The 20,884-nt window shown below is 28.0% G+C and overlaps 2 protein-coding genes across 2 annotated transcripts; both read right to left on the bottom strand.

The window, feature by feature from the left end:
• Window positions 1-4,389: 4,389 nt before the first annotated feature.
• LOC114395526 (cytochrome P450 714A1-like) lies at window positions 4,390-8,153 on the bottom strand. The gene is made up of 5 exons (XM_028357327.1): window positions 7,739-8,153; window positions 7,383-7,609; window positions 6,333-6,583; window positions 5,809-6,232; window positions 4,390-4,959 (listed from the first exon to the last, which is right to left on the bottom strand). Exons 1-5 carry the CDS (start codon window positions 8,031-8,033, stop codon window positions 4,519-4,521), a joined length of 1,638 nt encoding a protein of 545 aa, XP_028213128.1. The 5' UTR covers window positions 8,034-8,153; the 3' UTR covers window positions 4,390-4,518.
• Window positions 8,154-9,848: 1,695 nt separating this feature from the next.
• On the bottom strand, window positions 9,849-14,256 carry LOC114395423 (cytochrome P450 714A2-like). The gene is made up of 5 exons (XM_028357202.1): window positions 13,907-14,256; window positions 13,322-13,548; window positions 12,141-12,391; window positions 11,350-11,764; window positions 9,849-10,403 (listed from the first exon to the last, which is right to left on the bottom strand). The coding sequence occupies exons 1-5, from the start codon at window positions 14,232-14,234 to the stop codon at window positions 9,960-9,962; spliced, it is 1,665 nt and encodes a 554-aa protein (XP_028213003.1). The 5' UTR covers window positions 14,235-14,256; the 3' UTR covers window positions 9,849-9,959.
• Window positions 14,257-20,884: the final 6,628 nt, after the last annotated feature.

The raw sequence follows: 20,884 nt of genomic DNA on the forward strand, positions 1-20,884 counted from the left end.
TCGAAAGCAAGGGAAGTCAACATGTCCACACATATTTGTATCAATTTTTTCATTTCTTTTCTTTTTTTTTCATGGGGTTACAACGCCAATACTCAATTCTTTCCCTTCCAACTTACGTAACCACCATTCTTCTATGCTATTTGAATACACTGATATAAATAATACTAAAATTTCAATAATTATTGTTATATAAGTTCATATTACTAGTAAAAAAATATAGAAAATCTTACACTTTCAATGAAGAACAATTATTAATTTGGATTTAGAAATTTAAGTAATTCAATTTTATGTGATAATTTTTTTTTATTAAAATATGTTGTTCAAATAATGTATTACCTGTCAAAAAAATAATGCATTAAAAAATTATTTGAGGTTCTAATAAATTTTAGAGATATTTTGATTAACTAAAATCATAAAATTTCAAATTTCACCGCAAAGTAAAAATTTGAAAATTTTAATCTTTACTTTTTAAGAGATTTCCGTAGATTGGATTCAATCAGTTTTGAAGAAAAAAATCATCAAATTCAGTTACATTAGTTTTTTTAATTCATCCTCTAATTGATTTAATCTCAAATTTATAAATAAAAACATATATGTATGTATAAGTTTGTTATATAATGGACTAAATTCGTTTTCAAAATTCAATCCAATCCAATAAATTTTTTGGATTTTTTCTTATTTCCAATTTTTTTGTTTGTTTTTTAATTGACCTTTTTTCTATTTTTATTGGATTATATTAATTTATGAATTAATCTACTTTATTTTTCTCTGCTCTCCTCATCGTATTATCTCTCCTCCTTTCTCTTCTTCCTCTCATCTCTTTCCTCTCTTGTCTTTCTCTACTAACATTGAATTTCAGAGAGTAAAATTGAAATTTACTTATTTTGCAAGGATAAAGATAATGATTTAAAACTTTTTAAAGAATAAAATATAAATAATTATTTTACAGAACTAAAATCAAAAGTCATTATTTTTATAAGGATTAAAAATATATTTAAGTCTTTAAACAATTAAATATTATAAAATTATAAAATATTTTCTTATATTGAATTATTAAATATTTAAATTTTGACTAATTAATAGTTATTTTCAATAAATTTTTTTATTAATATTTTAGTTTTAAAAATATTTTATTTTTGCATATGATGGAAATTGACTTGTCCTATTTCTAAGAATTTGAAATTGAAAAAAAAATCTAAATTGATATTTTCAAGCAAAACATTTTAAAAAGTGAAAGAAATTTAACTCAAACCAATTCAAATTTCAAGCCTTTCTAATTCTGTTGAATCTTAAAATTCCTAAAAGAATATTATCATTTTTTTAATCTATAGGTTATAATTTTAAATTATAGAACAAATAAATTTAGATTACATGTGCTGCAAATGTAAATATTTTTATATTGTCAAACTAATAAAAAAATATTCTAAATATAATTTTTATATCGAGCAAGTAGGAATTTTTTTTTTCCATTCAGTAGAATTGCCAATTAATTTTGTGCTTTTTTGCATAAAAATTAGGCCCAAAATTAAGTAGAATTGCCAATTAATTTTGTGCTTTTTTGCATAAAAATTAGGCCCAAAATTACTGACAACTATGTCATCGATAATTTTAACGCCTATTCAAACAAAAACTTACATGTGAATTTATTGACTGCTTAGTTGACATTATGACTGTAGGAAAGGATGTTTTCCATTAGTGATAGTCAAGTCATTGGTAAGTAGGTGTGTTTATACATATTTATATATTTTTATTCATAAAATTTATAATATCACTTATTTTTATTTCTTATAAATTTATAAAATTATCATATAATTAAATATATTTTTACTAATTATTTGAGTTAAGATACATAAATTTTTTATTATTAGTTATATAATGATATATAAAAATATTTAATATTTTAAATTATTTTTATTATATATTTTATCTTTTATTTAGTACTTTCTAAGAAAATTTAAAAGTAAGATTATAATAACAAAAATGTATTCAATCTAAACCATTTTAAATTTGGTAGGATGGAATTAAAAGTTTAAATTAAATTGATTGAATTATAAATTAACAAATTGGAATAATTAAATTAAATAATTTTCCTCTTCAAAATTGATCTAATCCAATCCAGAAGCATCCATATTGATACTGATTGGTAGATTTTTATGTTGTTTCCTTACCAATGGATTGGTCTTCAATAAGGATATTTTTCCTTTAGTGACACTTAAGCCATCAAGAGTGACTGTTGAATTTTGTTTATGTTTCCCATTATAGATAGATTGGAAGTTAGTTGGTAGGTTATTTTTCTCTTACCGAGGGTTAAGCTGTTGGTAGTTTAATTCTTTGTAAGGTTTGCCTAAATGAACTATCGTGACTCTTCTTTCTCATTTTATTCTTCTAGAAATAGTTTGATTGAGTTTCAAATTGTCTCTGATTATTATAAACGATTAGTTTTTAAAGCTCGAATAAATTCTCAATTCAATTATCTCATTGCAACTTGCAAGGAAGAAAAATATTAACACAAGTAGTCAATATTACAATAGAATTTGTGCTTCTAAAGAGATAAAAATGCTTACGAGAAGAAATATATTCACTTGCCAAACACTCTATTCTTGTGTTCATCATTTGTAATATCTTAGAGAGTGTTTTTAAGACTTTATGTATCGTACATTTACTCATTTAGCGATTAGCTAGAAAGGGAGAAAAATAGAGAAAAAATAGAAAGAAACTCGTAAGATTAATCAAGTGGATATGATGCTTCTAGATGGTAAGTTTGCACACACACATGCACACACCCACGCTTTTGAAAGTACTTATACAAATTTCAAGTAAATTTATAACTGTAAATTATTTTTAATTTATTTAAATAAAATTTCAAGTAAAACTTTTTAAAACAAATTTGTTTTGAATTATTTAATAAGTTTGTTAATTAAGTTTATAAACAAATTTTCATAATTTTTATATTGAATATGCATTATTTAATTAAAATATTTATCTTAACGTATTTATATTGCTAGCTCAAAAAAATTCAACAAATAAGACTTGATTAACATACAAATTTTGCTACATTGAATTTAGTTTAAATATTCTGATAGTGTAATTTTTTTTATATATACTATCATCCATTATAACTTGTCTTCTACTAATCTCCATACCCGACGTTGCCTAGGTAGTTTTTATATTTAAAAGTTTATTCATATTTTAGTCATATATGTATATGCATATTAGTGTGTATGTAAACATGTATGAACAAAAAATACATTAGGTTATTTATCACATGATTTTTTTTTATATAAACACATCGAACAACTTCAAAATTAAAAATTTATTACAATTATATTTTGTTAAATACTTCATTGTATACAATATTTTTTGTTGGGAATAATCTTTTTTTTTTCTTCATCACATATTAATACTTTCAAGTCAATCATATTTTTTACTCTTGATATTGGAGCATATAATTATCAATGTCAGCCTCTGATGGTAATGATGCACTAGATGACAATGTTGATGAATGCACTTAGCGTATATTTGCATTTGACATTCATGTGAGATGGCCAACAGTGCAACGCTTGAGTTTCCATTTACTTAGACAACATGTTGTTATATTCAGAGATACATAACAAACTGATAATGTGTATTTTATCATAATATTGACAATAAAACTTTGTTTCTGGCATAAATGGATGTTAATGTTAAATATCCTGAAGCTCAGGAGCTAACATTTGGTCAATTCTTGAATTTTTTTGCGTGTGACACTGATTCAAATGAATGAAAACATGGAAAAAGTAGTCAGTCTATTAGAAGAATTTTTAAATTCACTAAGTAAGTCTAATTTTAAATATTTATGATGGATACTTAATGTAATTCATAATTGATCTTTTGACCAGACTTGACAATGTGGTGATGAACACTCCCCAAACACATTTCCATTTCCTTATAAATACAACTAGCTACTTTGTTAAACACTGATTTTAGTGTTAGAGTAGTCTACGCAGGTACATTATATTCCTCAATGCATGTAGAAGATTCCCGCCAACATTGAAAAGATACAATAAATCAATGAAGAAACCCCTTGTAGCACGGGATGATTTGAAAGGAGAATTATAAAAAATAATAATAATAATGAGTGTGTGTTATATATTATCTTAACTATATATTTTGGTTCCTTCAATTTTTTTATCTCTAGCTATGCGACTATGTATGTGTGTATGCATGGACGAGTATTTGTGAGTGTCGAGTATGTATACTTATTTTTATCAACAAATGTTAATTGTTAGTTTTTGTTAGGAAGAGAATTTAAACTCATGGCTTCTTTCTCTTTTCCTTCTTTTATCACTAAGTCAATCTTACACTCTAGTAAATCCATGTTAATACATATAAGTGGAAAGAGATATTAGATTTTTTCTTTAAGAAAAAATTATTAAATCATAAAAGGTTTTTTATTCATGCTTCATCCAACCCAACAAAGTTGCAAACAAACTAGCTAGTCTTAGTTACATGTTGGGACAACATAACACTGAACTTGAATTATGTCCTGGTTTTGTGAACTTTGCTAACAAGAAGCCTCATACCATATTTTGGCGTCAACAACATTCTATACTGAGGGCAATGGTGATAGTTTGGTGAAACAGCAAAGGAGAAGTTGGAGAGAAGAAGACACAGTGCTTCCTTGATTTCTAGCAGAGCAAAGTTTTGGCCTAAGCAAATTCGACTCCCGAGGCCAAATGGTATATAAGCTTGGGGATACTTACAGGCCGCAGAAACACCACCAGCAAACCTTTCTGGCTTGAACTCCCTAGCATCTGGTCCCCAGTTATCAGGGTCACGGTGCAATGCTGGTATGTACAACCACATGTTGATGCCTTTTGGCAGAACATGTTCCCCTAACTTCATCTCAGCCAACACTCCCCTCGCGGTTGTAACTGCAGGGCCATAAAGACGTAGACTCTCTTGAATTACCATTGTTAGCTGCACAAAGAGCACACTAGGATCAATTTATTGAGATCCTTGCAACACATTCCATCTACAGGACTAGTATCTAATTTTTAATTATTGTTAAGTTTATACATGGGGGTATATAGGAACTACTAAAAAGGGGAAAAAAATTCCGTTCACTATTCTTTGATATTAGGTGAAATCTCATGTGTTAACAGTGAAAACAGAACATTGTTATTAAGTGGGCTATTGTAGAATTCCACACATTTAAGAGTTTTTGAAAAGAGAATGTTAAAAATTGTGTTGCTAGTTATTTTTCTGGGAATCATAATATTTGGACACTCAGAAAGTATGAGCACTAAATTAATAGTCTTTCATTTCTTTTTATCTTTTTCTTCTTTTCACTTCATACTACAATCACATTAACCACTTATCTCTTTTATTCTCTTTTTGGGTGTCTACCTATCTTTTTCTATTCATACATAACCCACAAAATAAAGAGTAAAGTCCATCATAACAAAAGAAAATAATCGATGGACACCCCAACATTAGATGGCATCTAGAGAAAGAAGAGAGAAATATGTAAGTATGATAGGTGATAAAAACAAAGAAATAGGAAAAATATAGGTGTTGGATTAAATTTTTGATATATGAGTCTCTAAACAATCACTCAATAAAGAATAAAGAATTTAAAAGACCAGCATCATTAAGTGTTTACTAAATTTTGAAGTTATAAAGTTGACTTAGCAGTTGAGGAAAAAAAGGGAAGATTGTGGATTCGAATTCCTCACACTAAGATTTAAACAAATTAACATCTAACATTGGCTAATAATAAAATAAAAGGAATTATAAATTTCAGAAAAGGGGTGTTGTTGTACTAACTGCTTTCAAGTTTCGAAGTCTGTCCATGTCACGAAAGGAATGAGGCAACATGTTACCGTAGGTCTCCATAATCTCAGATCTAACAAGTTGTTGCCACTCAGGATGCAATGCAAATAGAAACAGTGTCCAAGTAATTGCAAGAGCAGTGCTCTCAGAGCCTGCAAAGTACATGTTTTTGCAGATGTCTACAATCGACTGGTATATGTTATACCCAGGCCCAAAAATACCCTTTCCACTACTCTCAGTACTGGTGGCACTGGTAGCACCTTCTAGAATTATTTGTAATAGATCTTTTTGAGTTTGATTCCCATGTGTGCTACTCTTTTGGTTTTCTGCTTCACGCTCTTTGATCATTTTTAGTATCATAGCTTCCACCTCTTTCTGCAACTTCCATATCTCTTTGTTTTCCTTGGTGGGAAGAAATCTGGGAATGCATCATATATATGTCATTAATTTAGCACATGGTATAAAGTAGTATTGATTTCTTGTAAGGTTTTGACAAAAATTGAACAAGGGTATATAACCTTAGGTTTAGAAATCCAAATATATGATTAGGCTTTGCTAGTGCTGTTTGCATAGAGGCCAATTTTGCAAAAATTAAATTGCCTTGAGCATAAGTGCTACCAAAACAAGCCTTTGAAATGACATCTGCAGTAAGAGCCTTCATATCTCCATCAATTACCAACTCTGCAATCCCCCCTTCACTTTCTGTTATATGGTTCTCCCATTTTTTGTTAATTGCCATGGTTGATTCTTCCATTATATCCACCCAATTCTACAGGTTAAACCCAAAATCAAAACAAAATTAATACATTATACGTCTGTATGTACACAAGGGACTTTCAATATGACTGTTTTAAATCATCTCCGGCAACACGAACTTTCAATTCAATTAAAAGTTTGGTATGAAAGTTATATGATAAAAAATTACTTGGATATATTAAATAAATAGGGCCTTTTTAGCAGTATCTGTTAAGAGAAGTATAAAAACTTAAGTATTCTGTTGGTAAAAAAAGAAGCTAAAGTATACTTATTACATGGTATATGATTAAAAGGAATCCATTTCCTCATGTGACCTGCATGTTTTTTTCCTTCTTAGTATCAGCTATATATAATTGAAACGGGGTATGCTAAACTTTTAATTTTATATGCATCAAGTATACAATATTAATTTTCAGTTAATCCAATGTGAGATTTGGTAAGAAATTTATATTTTTTTTTTTATAAAAAAAGTAGAAGAAAGATACACTTGGAGTTGTAATACTAACGAGCAGACGCAAATGACATGTTGGAGTTTCCAGCAAAGTCTCACTTGAAAAATTACTGCACTAGCCTACGACATACAGTTTTATGTAGTTACAATTATACTCAACTAGTTCATGAGACATTAGGGGGTTCTCCTAGAGAAAGGTTTAACACTAAGTGAGTTTATAACTTTAACCCATGAATAAGATACGAGTTAATTCTAGAACCTTAACTACTTGTCTCTATATACCCACATTGACAATAAAAATATATTAAATGATACTATATGTATATTAATTTATGCCGACCATAGGGTATATTGTTCTAACCTTAATTTTGCTATGAAAAAACTCAGGAGCAAGTAGATTCCTTTGGAATGCCCAGTGCAGTCCATTAGACCTAATGATGCCATTCCCCAGCAAAGGCTTCAATGTTTTGGTTAGATACGATGGCCGGCCTAGGTGCAAGGACTTGTGCATGCCTATCCATTTTACTAATTCGGGTGTCTCCACATATAGATGCTCATTGGTTCCAGTGGAGTACATGAACATTGGACCTATCTCAACAATTAACAAAGCAAAATACATAAAATTAAATTTTGACATATACTATATAATAGTGATATATATATAATCACAACACAAATTACAAATTAATTAATTAATATTCACATGCATGCATGTACCATATAGTTGCCTCCATGTATGGAAATATGGGAAGATGGAATAAGCCCATTCGTCTAAGGCTTCAAGAGAAACAGGAGCTAATTGATTGGGTAGCTGTTGCATCTCAGAAATGTTGCCAAAGGGGAAAGAAGGTTTTGGTCCATTGATGCCTTGTTTCTGAAGCACTGATCTGATCCTTTGAGGTCTATACCACAGCTTCACATATAATAATATTATGATGCTGCATGTTGCAATGAACACCACTGACCAGCATATCTCTCTCTCTGAAATCTGCCATTGACCCTCAGCTTCCATTTCCACTATCTCTTTGACTCAGTCACTTTTGAGTGAGTGGTTTGGTTCAAGACCCTTGGCACCTCTTCTATTTCTACTATTTTGTAGCAGCGGACTTTCCAATGTTAGTTCAATACCCAGTGAGAGGAAGACAGATAAAAGAGAAACAGAATACTAGCTAGCTAGTACTTACATATAAATATGATAGGTGAAGACTAATTAAGCACTAATGCTTTATATATCTATATTCTAAATTTCACTGCATGCATGTGAGCATGTCCATATCACCAATAACAATAAAATAATCACTTCATATTAATATTTCGAAAAAGAAATTAAAATTGTATTTGGACACCCCTTAAAACGTAAAGACCTTGACTTGAGAGAGATAAAAAGAGAAAACATAATTAAGTGATTAATATAATTGATAATTAGATGTGATAACAAGAATGAAATAAAGAAAAATAAAGAATATTAATACTATTGAGCTGTCTAAATATGATAACTCTTTTGAAAAATCAAACCAGAAATTGAAATAATAAGACATTTTTATATAGTCAGGGTAAAACTGGTTTAATCAGTTAATTAGTGTGTGGTTGAATCAAGTAATTGATATCTGAAATGTAATCGAATCGTCAGTCTACTTAAAAACACATGTATACATGTATGTGTTTTTAGGTTCAGTTATGCTGAGAATTTCATATGAGAACTCTTAGTGATGGAAAGAAATATAATAATTTAATCAAAACTATTAGATTAAAATAGAAAATTCAGATATTATATATAATAATAAATTTCTGGTGATTTTTTTTTCTTTTTGAATTAAAGACAAAGATTTATAATTCATTAAGTCATGGTTTAAATTGATGGTCTAAATTGCATTTTTTTTTCTTTTTTCATATTTAAATTGCCCCGAAACACTCCCTAAAAACACACATGTACACATGTCATTACATACCCGCTCTCACACACGCACATATCATTTACTAATCATTTCATTATCTCAAAATGTTACAAAGTTATTAACGAGGGTTAGTATAGGACAAATTAAGGGTAAAGCGATAGAAGATCCCTCCCATTTCCAAGCTAAGATTTCAAATTCTTGGAGTTATCTTTTTAGTTATTTAATTAAATGCGAACAGAGTTCGATAAACAAAAAAGTATATAATCTGAGTTATAGATTTTATATTACCAAATGTCTTATTTGTTTAACTGTGATACGGATTCTGTTCTCATAATTCATTTTCACTTAAATAATTAAGAATGTGTTTGGTTTATATTTTTATTTTTTATTTTCTAAAAACTATTTTTATTTTCAAAAAATTATAATTCTGAAAATATGTTTGATTTGACTTCTCGTTTTTTACTTTCTGAAAATACTTTTTAAAAAAAATGTATTTTTAGATTTGTTTAAAATTATATTTTTTGTAATCGTATTTTTATTTTATCTAAAATGAGACTCCTGATTTCAACTGAAAACGAGATTTTATTATTTTAAGATTTTTTTATTCGTTTGAGAAAATATTTTCACTGAAAATGTTTTCAAAAATTCAACTAAATGCATTTTTATCACTATTTTCTATTTTCAGTGAAAATAAAAACAGAAAATAACCAAATCAAACACCTCTTCACATACTTCTACTTATTTTTATAATAAAAACAATTAATGCAGGTGATATGAAATGAGACTTATAAAAAAGGCCAACAGCAATATTATGAGTTTTTTTTCATAAGGTCCCTGTTAAAAAAAAATAAGAGGTGATATTAATTATATAAAAGCAAAAAGACATATCTATGAGGTTAATTTGGTTTTACTTTTTAAGAAAGAAAACAATATTAGCAAATCATAAGAGTTTTTATTTATGCATCATCCATCCCAACAAAGTCACTAACAAAGCTAGCTAGACTTGGTCACATATGTTGGGACAACACAGAACAAAACCTGAACTACGCACTAGTCTTGTGAACCTTGCTAACAAGAAGTCTTACACCATATTTTGGCATTAACAGAAAACTATCCACAGGGCAATGGCAATAGTTTGGTGAAACAGCAAAGGAGAAGTTGGACAGAAGAAGACACAGAACTTCCTTCATTTGTAGCAAGGCAAAGTTTTGGCCCAAGCAAATTCGACCCCCGAGACCAAATGGTATATAAGCTTGAGGGTACTTACAGGCTAAAGAAACACCACCAGCAAACCTTTCTGGCTTGAATTCCCTAGCATCTGGTCCCCAGTTATCAGGGTCACGGTGCAACGCAAGTGTGAACAACCACAAGTTGATGCCTTTAGGCAGCACATATTCCCCCAACTTCATCTCATTGGCCAACACTTCCCTTGTGGCCATAGTTGAAGGCCCATAAAGTCGTAGACTCTCTTGAATCACCATTGTTAGCTGCACAGGTGCACATTAGGATCAATTGTTGAGATTATTAATTAGGATAGCAAATGTAAGAATGTTTTTTTTTGTTAACATGTTATTGATATAAAGTATCACCGGTTTTACTAATGATTAATCTCCATCAGATAATCTAGTTAGTCACCTTTAGTGTGATTTTTTTCTTCCAACTATATTTTTTTCATTTATAAAACTTAATTTGTGATCTTACTTAAAGGAATCGAGTTGAACATCACTTAGACCAACAACTTACTGATACAAATGTAAGAAATTAAGTGTTTTTGTACTATACTAATCTGTCATGACAGCTAATACAGGGCCACTATATATTGTCACTGTAAAGAGAAATGCGTTTTGTATTCAACATTCTTGTTTATTAGGTGTAATTGATCTCATTTAATGGGGTTGATGTAGAATTTCACCAAATAAGAATGCTGAAAAATTAAGTGACTCCAAACTAATAAAGAATGTGTTTCTCTTCTACGTAATAAAGGACAATGGTGTCATGTACAGGGACTGTGACATTTGATGTCTTAGGTCCAATGTAGCTAACTATTCCTCAATTATGGAGAGTAGTAGCACAACAGAAGTAAAGGTTAATACTTCATGTCCAAGAATTTTAAGGAATAATAAAGTATCAACTATTAATTTAGTCTCTAAAATATTATCCTTTGTCTTAAATAAATAGTGCTAAAGTAATAAAACTATACAGTTAATCTTTCTAGTATTAAATATCTATCAAAGTTAATATATTTTAGTAAAGTTAAAAGACTAATTTAAAGTTTTTTCAATACATAGAAGACTACAATAAGCATGATTTTTAATACTGGGAAGTTTTGTTGTATAGACAGTATTTTCTTTTTTATATATATACTTTTAGGAGTCGAGAGTGCAATGCTTTTAAGTACAATAATAAATTTCAGAAAAGGAGTGTTGTACTAACTGCTTTCAAGTTTCGAAGTTTGTCCATGTCAAGAAAGGAATGAGGCACCGTGTTATCATAGGTCTCCATAATCTCTGATCTAATTCGTTGTTGCCACTCAGGGTGTAAGGCAAGTAGCAGCAGTGTCCAAATAATTGCAAGAGCACTACTCTCATAGCCTGCAAAGTAAATATTTTTGCAAATGTCTATAATCAACTGGTTTATGTTATACCGGGACCCAAAAATACCCTTTCCACTAGTACCAGTGGTGGCATTGGCAGCACCTTCTAGTATTATTTGTAATAGATCCTTTTCATTCTCATGTGTGCCACTCTTTTGGTTTTCTCCTTCACGGTCTTTGATCACTTTTAGTATCATCGTTTCCACCTCTTTCTGCAACTTCCACAGCTCTTTGTTTTCCTTGGTGGGAAGAAACCTGGGAATATACATCATATGTCTTTGATCAGCACATGGTATAATGTAGTGAGGCTAAAATATATGTTTGTTCTTCTAACTTATTTTTTGGTTCTAAATTAGTTCTTATGTTTTAAAAGTTCTAAAATGATCTCCTAAAAAAATATTTTAGTAACATGTTTGTACTTTCGTTAGTTTTAACCTAAAAGACATTAAATTCCACCCGTGATGGTACAGTTTCCCACATAGGTTCTTTAGGAGACCATTTTAGGATTTTTAAAACACAAAAGACCAATTTAGAATAAAAAAAATAGAAGACAACATATATTTTAGGCATGTAGTAAGGTAGTATTGATTTGTTGTATATGTTTGTCAAAAATTGAACAAGGATATATAACCTTAGGTTTAGAAATCCAAATAGAACACTAGACTTTGCTAGTATAGCTTGCATGGAGGCCAGTTTTGCAAAAATTAAATTTCCTAGAGCATAAGAGGTGCCAAAACAAACTTTGGAAATGACATCCGCTGTAAGAGTCTTCATATCTCCATCAATCACCAGCTCTGCAATCCCCCCTTCACTTTCTGTTATATGGCTCTCCCATTTTTTGATAATTGCCATGGTTGATTCTCCCATTATATCCACCCAATTCTATATATAGGTTAAACCCAAAACCAAAACAAATACATTATACAGCTATACTTGCATCTATATGTACATAAAGGATTTTGATACGATACTTTAAAACTATCATCTGATCTGGCAACACGAGCATTAGAAGTTTGGTAAGAATATTATTAAATAATATATGTATATTAATTTATTAGGAAGATATATATGGAAGAATAGACCCCCTTTCGGCGTTTCATATATGCCAAATTTAAACAAAGTCATGTTCAATTTTTTCTTTTGATCTACGTTTCTGCTAGTCATCATCTGTACTATAAATTAAAACCTCTAATCTATAGGGAATTTCTCATTCTTTTTACTCTTTCTATCAAATCTTTTTACACTTTCTCTTCTCTCTTTATGAAAAAAATCTAAGATAAATGCATTATCTTAATTTCGATCAATAATTACGTGACATGTGAATAATTAAAGATATACTTATATCTAGTAAAAAATACTTTTTTCTATCATCTCAAACTATTATCCTTTTATCTTTATTTGTATACTATATTTTCTTAACCGTTTATTCTTTAATTTATGAATAACCTTATATCAAAATCTAAACTATTTATTATAAATATAAAATAAAACTTATATATTTAAAATATTTATTATTGTGAATTTTAATTATAACTATATGAAAATAAATATTTATCCTGTACAATGCACAAGTAAATATTAAACTGTTTAGTAATTAAGAGAAATGTAAAAATTTAAATATATTCATGACATATAGGAAATGAATCCGTTGAGGATATACTGAGTAAATTTTTAGGTAAATATCAGCTATATAGTATGACTTTTTAATTCAAGGAAAAATTTTGTAAGAAAGAAATTACTCCATAAAAATTTATTCATAACACAAATTTGGTTTTATTGGTAGAAACAAAAGAGAGATAAACAATACCTCACCTTAATTTTGCTCTGGAAAAACTCAGGAACAAGCAAATTCCTTTGGAAGGCCCAATGTAGTCCATTAGACATGATGATGCCATCACCCAGCAAGGGCTTCAATGTTTTTGTTAGATGCGATGGCCGGCCCAGGTCCAAGGATGTGTTCAGACCTATCCATTTCATTAATTCGGGTATTTCCACATATAGATGTTGTTTGGTTCCAGTGGAGTACATGAACACTGGACCTGATCATCAGAATATATGTTTCAATTTCAAAAACCAAAGTAAAATAGATAAAATTTAGATATATATAATACTTTTGTGACTTCAAAATTAAAAATTTTGATATCTATAGATGTTGTCTAATTCCAGTGAAGTACTGGAACATTGGACCTAATGATCATATGTCTGTTCATGAAAACTAAAGATCAGAAAAAATACTCTGACATATATACTAATCAGACTCACAATATATATCATACATATAATCAACACTCAAAGTACAATGAGAAAATATAATTTTGATATATAATAGTGATAATAACAACAACACAAATTATTACTAATAAATATTATTCATGCATATATATTATATATATGTACCATAGCGTTGCCTCCATGTATGGAAAAAGGGGTAGAGGGAAAAAGCCCATTTGTCTAAGGCTTCAAGAGAAACAGGAGCACCTTGGTTGAGCTGTTGCATCTCAGAAAGGTTGCCAAAGGGGAAAGAAGGTTTTGGTCCATTGATGCCTTGTTTCTGAAGCACTGATCTGATCCTTTGAGATCTATACCACAGTTTCACATATAATAATACAATGATGCTCCATGAAGCTATGAACATCATTGACCAGCATATCTCTCTCTGTGAAATCTGCCACTGACCTTCAACTTCCATCTCCACTCTTTGGCTCAGCCACTTTGACTTGTACATCTATTTCTACAATTTTATAGCTAGCAGTCACTTGCCCTTGATTTATATCTTAATATATCGACAAAAGCTATGCATACTTTACACTAATGATAAAGTTAAAAAATGTGCAAAATTGTCATAATCATATATCATCTTAATTATGTAGAACAAATAGTATTAAATGAAAAAGTTAGACTTGTGCTATTTCTATATTATAAATTTCACCGCATGCATGCCTATATAAAAAAAATAAAAAAAAATAATTAATGCATATTAATATTTAAAAAAACCAAACAAGATGTAGAACTCACAAGCCTTTTTAGTCATGGTAAGATTGGTTTAACCAGTTACATGTGTGGTTGAAGAAAAGGTGGTGTTTCAAATCATAAATGTAATATGTTTGTCAACCTTTAATTCATGTTTAATTTTCAGGTGAAAAAGTAATTTTGTCAAAAATCAAGACTTTTATTTTTAGTTTTATATATTAAATTTACATTAGAACGCGACTTTTATAATTTCAATCTATACATTTCCTTAGTGTGTTTTTAATCCCAGGTTTTCCATTGTTTTGGAATTTTTTTAAAAAAAACCTTCAAAAGAAAAACTAGAATGACATCCCAAACCACGAAAAATAAACCAAGAGTAGTACCATCTTATCCAAAGCTTTATATACAAGGGAAGAGAGAAACTCCGAGTTTCTCTAAATTTTTTAAATAATAAAAAAAAAAGTTAAATAAAGTTAATGAAAAAATATATAAAAATAGTCAAAAAAATTTAAAATTTAAGAAATAATTAAAAAATAAAATTATCTAATAAAAGTGGAGAGTAACTAATGAATCATTACTTAATTTAATTTTGATTAATAGGTCAGTTTTAATCTGTATAATTAAAAAAATTAATTATTAATATTACTTTAATATCATTAAGAATAAAAATAGAATAATTTAAAAAAAAGTATAAAAATAAAAAACAATTACACAAAATGATATTCCTCTTGGATACATGCTATATCATGCGAACTGCACAAGCCGAATTATCCACTGAACACTTAAGAACATGATTTTGAAATTTGCCCCTTCCATACGACTGTCACACAAGACAAAACCAAACCAAAATGCCATTTTCATCTTCCTTATGGTCTTCCCTTTTTGTTATGAATCCAAACAGAACATCATTTTCACTCAATCCTCACACTAACTTCTACGACCTTGATATGCTTCTTGCAAACCTGGACCTTTAGTTTCTCTCTCTTTGGCCAAACCAGAGTCAGATTCAGGTTTCTTCTGAAGAAAGAGACTAAAAGGGAGGCTAAGTTTTGAAAATTAAAAAAAAAAAACTTTAAAAGTTAAATTAAATTAAATTTTTTTATATATGAATTTGTTGCCAAATGTCAACATTTTTAGTCGTTCTGTCAATTTGTCGGCCTCTCTGTTTCGCATGATTTAGCATTTCTCTTCCTCTGAAGAGAGTCATGGCAAGAAAGATAAAAATTGATGTACTGTATGAAATTAAGTAATTAATACGAGAAATAAAACGCAGTATAATTTTTTCCTATTCTATTGGGTACACTGATGAAGGTAATAAGTTAAAAAATATTTATTGTATAAAAAATATAAAAATTATTTAATGCTTATTTTTAAATAATCAAAATAAATTTAATTAAAATATGTTAAATAAGATAAATTTTTTATGTCAATCATTTAATTATGCATTTTCGTATAAAATTATTTTGTGAAAAATAATTTAAAAATAATATAGTTTTTTACTGCAAATAAAATATAGTTAACAATATAATATAGTGTATAAAATTAATTTGGTTTGTAAGTGGCCCAAGGTGCTGCTGTACTGACGCGCTCGTGGCCCAAGGTCTGCCTGATATCTAGCATTTTCATTATGTAGACAACAAATTTTTGTAAGGATTCATAATTTGTAATAGTAAACTTGTGAATTCATAATCCATTTACGGATTTATAATCCGTCTAATATGTATATAGATTGATAATTAGTATTTTTTTTAATTTTATTTTAATTTTTTTTATTAAATTAATGGCCAATGTAAGATTCAAATATGTAATTTTTGTGTTAATAAAATGACACTTTAATCAACTGAGCTAATAAATTAATCATGTTATAAAATAATTAATGTCGCTACATATAATACTAAAATTTCTAATATATATTTAATGCATATGTAAATATACATAAGAAAAAAATACGTTAGTAGATTTATGTTTTTGGCCTTATTACAATTATTTTTTATCTAATAATATATTTTTTACATATATAAATTTTAAATAAAATTAGAGATTTCGTAAAAAATTTATATACAAAAAAAATTAATTATTAGATCAAAATTAATTGTCACAAAATATATTATGTAAATTTACATGTGCATCAAATATATGTAAGAAATCTTAGTGTTACATATAGTAACATTAGTTATTTTATAATATAATTGGTTTATTAACTTAGTTGGTTAGAGCGTCATGTTAATAACGAAAAAGTCACGCACAGGTTTTTTTGATAATATACAGATTACAAGTAAGCCTCTTATGGATTATGAATGTGTAAATCTCTTACGGATTATGAATCTATTTATTAGCAGGGGTAATTTGGAAAAAAATAAAAAAGTGTTAGGTGTAAAACAAATTCTGGGTGCTGAAAGAAATTCCCCTACCTCCTTGCTGGCCGCACGGCCCAAGATGTGCAGATGTTGACTTGTGTTGCCCAAAACACACTGTTGTGCAAACCACTGCACCATACCATTGATACCAAGTAACCAACCTCCTTGTCATAAAACTGCAAAAAATAATACTCCTCTCTTTCAAAACAATACTTACTCCTTTATGTTATAATTGTTGTCTAAGAGAAAAAAAAATATTTTAAAATAATTATTATTTTATATTTTAGTATAAAATTAATTATTTTTTTATTTATATTTTATAATATTAATAATAGATAACAAAATTTATAAATAATAATAATAATAATAATATAAGATTAATTTTATAAAATTATTATTTTTTTCCATCTATTTATTATTTTTTTAGTTTGTGTAAAACTACATAAGGATAATTATTATTTTGAGATAGAGGAAATAGTCTAGTTTTTTTTTTTGTTCCAAAACAATAATATTTTATTTTTTAAAATTATGTTTTCCACAATACTCTTAAACATAGTTAAGAAGATCAAAAGACATTTAAGGTTGGTTTTTAAGCTTAAATATGTTTTTATATAAAAGCCACCAGTGTTTCGGCTGGTTGTTATATAAAAGCCAAAAGACATTTAAGGTTTGTTTTGAAGGTAAAGTATGTTTTTATCCTCGTCACTTGAGATTTTTTAGTTTTTGGTTAGTTTGTTTTTTTAATTTTAGCTTTTTAAGTTTGAATTTTTTTTTTAATTTTGATTTTAATAAAATATTTTGTTTATTTTTAATGTTTGTAAATTTATATTTTTCAATTTTAATCTATATAAACATAAATGTATGAAAATTATAAATTAAAAAAATTATAATCTTAAAAGGATTAAAATTGTGGAAAAACACAAATTTACATAAACTAAAAAATTAAGACAACCATGGTCATATTAGTGGGAACAACAATAATAATGATGGTGGTGATCGATTGTGATGATGATAACAGTTGAGGTAAAGATTTTATAAATTAAATTTTTAAAATATTTAATTTTTAGTTGATAAATTTTATTAAAAAATTTATGGTTAAATGAAATTTAAATTTAAATTTAAAATGTTGTAATATTAATATTTCATTTTAATTTAATTAAAAGGATGAAAATGGCGTCTATCAATATTTGATGTTTGAATGTCCCTAACAAATTGTTTATGAACGGAGGAAGTGTGTTTCTAAAATAACATAAGATAATAATTATTTATGAACGGAGGAAGTATGTACGTATGTGTGGTGTCTGGTTAACATGTGGATGCACATGTTTAAAAGTCCTGTCACATCCAATAATTTATCTATTTTATTATTTTTCCTTAATTATTAAAATTAATTTTATCTCTTTTCATTTAAAAAATATTTCTTTTCTTAATTATCTCTTCTTCTGTAATTGTTTATCTATTGTGTTCTAATAATCTTGTCATATGCAATAAGTATTTTAGTACCTGCAATACATATGATAAGTGTTCATTTTTTATATACTTAAAAAAATTAGTAATATATAAATTATATTATAATTAAAATATTCAATAAATGTATTTTTAACAAGTAAATTAGATTTTATATTTACAATAAATAGTTTATATTATGACAAAAGGTTAATATTAACTATTTGCTATTTTTTACAAAAAGATATTGCAATTGAATAATAAAGATAAAATAAGATAAATAGTTAAGAAAATATATGAGATTAGGATAAAACATATATTTCAATGAAAATGATAACTTCTAAAAAAAAATTTTGAAGGAAAAATCTTTAAAATGTTCTAATTATAGAGTAATTCTAAAAACTACTCTAATTTATAAATAGAAAATATTTATAATTGGATAAAATCTTAAAAAAAAATCTATGGATTCTGGTTAAATTTAAAAAGTTACATTATGAATATTAATGAGATAGAATGAGAAGAAAGAGTATCCAATAAAATGATTAATGTAATCCCGATAGATAAAAAAATAAAAATAAGTATTTCTAATTGAAAGAAGAAGAAAAATTAAAATTTTATAAAATTAGTATACGAGTAATATAACTCTATTTAAAACAATTAAAACGTGTAAGAAATGTTTTTTTCTTACACACGCACCATTCTCACAAATGACTGTAATTTATTCTTTAGCATACTTTTTAATACACTATTATTATTAATTAAAATTTATTAAAATCTAAATAAATTTCACTCCATAATAGTGCATTAAAGAGTTTTTTTTTCCATAAAATATGTATTCTATTAAAGATTTTTTTCATAAAATGTATTCAATTAACTAACAACAATTAACATAATAACGATTTGTGTTCTTTAATAAGATATTTATATTCTAATCCTAAGTGATACTTAGATATAAAATAAATAATGTTAAAAGAGAAATACTTATTTTAATTACACTCATAATTTTCATAAATATTTTGTCATTGTATCATAGTAGGGTTATTTTGTACCAATAACATGTTGAGAAAAAAAATTGTGTTCTGCTGTAGTAAATTTTTATCTTCTTCTTACTAAATTAATATAGGCTAGAAAAATAAAAATAAATGAAGAGAGGAATGGGAGAGCTCAACTGGTGAGTTGTGACATTAATTAAAAAGGGTTCACAAGGACGGCTCTAATTGGTTATCGACTTATATATATCGTTGACTTTGAAAAACCCAGTTGAGTTTTTTTTCTTTATCTAGATGGAGCCAAAGGTTTGAGTGATCAACTAATTTTATGAGAATGGGTCATTGATTTGGGGTTGGGACACCAAGGACTTATTCCATTGAGCTTCTCAACTTATTGGTTAAGCTCTTGACCTATATACATTTATTGAATTCATATGCCAGCTTTGAATTTGCGCTTATGTTATTTATACTTAAGGGTGGCTTGGCTTCTTCGTTGCGTAGTAGTTGAGAGAAAAGTAGATGCTAGGCATTGATTGTGAATGGTATTTCCAGGATTCTCTTATTTTCTATGAATCATTATTCTCTAGAAAGGTGCAAGAAGCAATTTATAGGCTGCAAGAAGCAAGATTGATGAAGAACACCCCAAAAATAGGTCTATTCTCAAAAATGCACCTAACAGGACCCAAAATAATTACAAGAACATTGGCTCCTACCAAATTGGTCTTGGTGCGCCAAGAGATGTTTACAATATACATCTTCATTTAAAATCTATTAGGCTTTGAAAATTGTTTCCAAAAACAATTATTTTGGAAAACTAAAAACTATAAACAACCGGGAGATTTTTCTCTTTTCACTTCTCAATGGCAACATATAAGGAGCTTCTTGGATACAGAGAGAACGATAGCTATTACAGTAAAGCTCCTACTATGCATAGAGAACACAAGTTATTACATTGAAACTCCTAAAATGTTGTTATAGTGAAACAAGCTAAAACAAGTGCATCAATATCAAAATGTTGATCCGCTCACTTCCAAAACATATGCTAGAAAACGTTTTAATAAATGACAGTGGCCTCTTTGCATACTCCCATTCTAAGTAAATACTTATATTTTGCAAAGTTTCATTTTCATTTTCTTCATATCACACATGGCTGGAAAAATATTTTGATATAATAGGGCCTGGGAACAAAAATGAAGGGATGGCAATGGATTAGATGATTCTCTTGAAGACAATTCGATAAGGAATTTAGTTCCACTCTGGTAGAACATTCAAAATATGGAGACCAAAAAAATGTAGGGGAACCAGCATTTTAGACTAAATTGGCTAAAATCAACTTGACAAAAGTTATTTTATCTTGATATTGAGATCAAGCCTTAATATAAACCATTCAAATAAAGAGTTTTGTGGCTCATACTGATTCTGCTTTACTCCAACTGGATCACCTTCTATGAAGCTTACTTATGCATGAATCAACTTACAGTTATTTTATCTTAATCAGTGGTATTGAATCCAAGCCTTAATATAAAGTTGCGTTAAATATTTGAATAGAATTTTGTGAATCGTAATGATTCTACTTAACTCGAGCAGAACACCTTCCATGAAGCATACTTGTA

The sequence above is a fragment of the Glycine soja genome, chromosome 18, assembly GCF_004193775.1.
Source record: "Glycine soja cultivar W05 chromosome 18, ASM419377v2, whole genome shotgun sequence".
Lineage (NCBI taxonomy): Eukaryota > Viridiplantae > Streptophyta > Magnoliopsida > Fabales > Fabaceae > Glycine > Glycine soja.

Excerpts from the sequence above, each read along its gene's own strand:
- LOC114395526 (XM_028357327.1), bottom strand. The coding sequence starts at position 8,033 with ATGGAAGCTGAGGGTCAATGGCAGATTTCAGAGAGAGAGATATGCTGG. Across the intron at positions 7,610-7,738 it reads TACATGGAGGCAACTATATG|GTCCAATGTTCATGTACTCC; the intron begins GTACATGCATGC and ends TTGTTGAGATAG. Across the intron at positions 4,960-5,808 it reads GACTTCGAAACTTGAAAGCA|CTAACAATGGTAATTCAAGA; the intron begins GTTAGTACAACA and ends CTCTTTGTGCAG.
- LOC114395423 (XM_028357202.1), bottom strand. The coding sequence starts at position 14,234 with ATGTACAAGTCAAAGTGGCTGAGCCAAAGAGTGGAGATGGAAGTTGAA. Across the intron at positions 11,765-12,140 it reads TTTGGATTTCTAAACCTAAG|GTTTCTTCCCACCAAGGAAA; the intron begins GTTATATATCCT and ends GTATATTCCCAG. Across the intron at positions 10,404-11,349 it reads AACTTCGAAACTTGAAAGCA|CTAACAATGGTGATTCAAGA; the intron begins GTTAGTACAACA and ends GCACCTGTGCAG.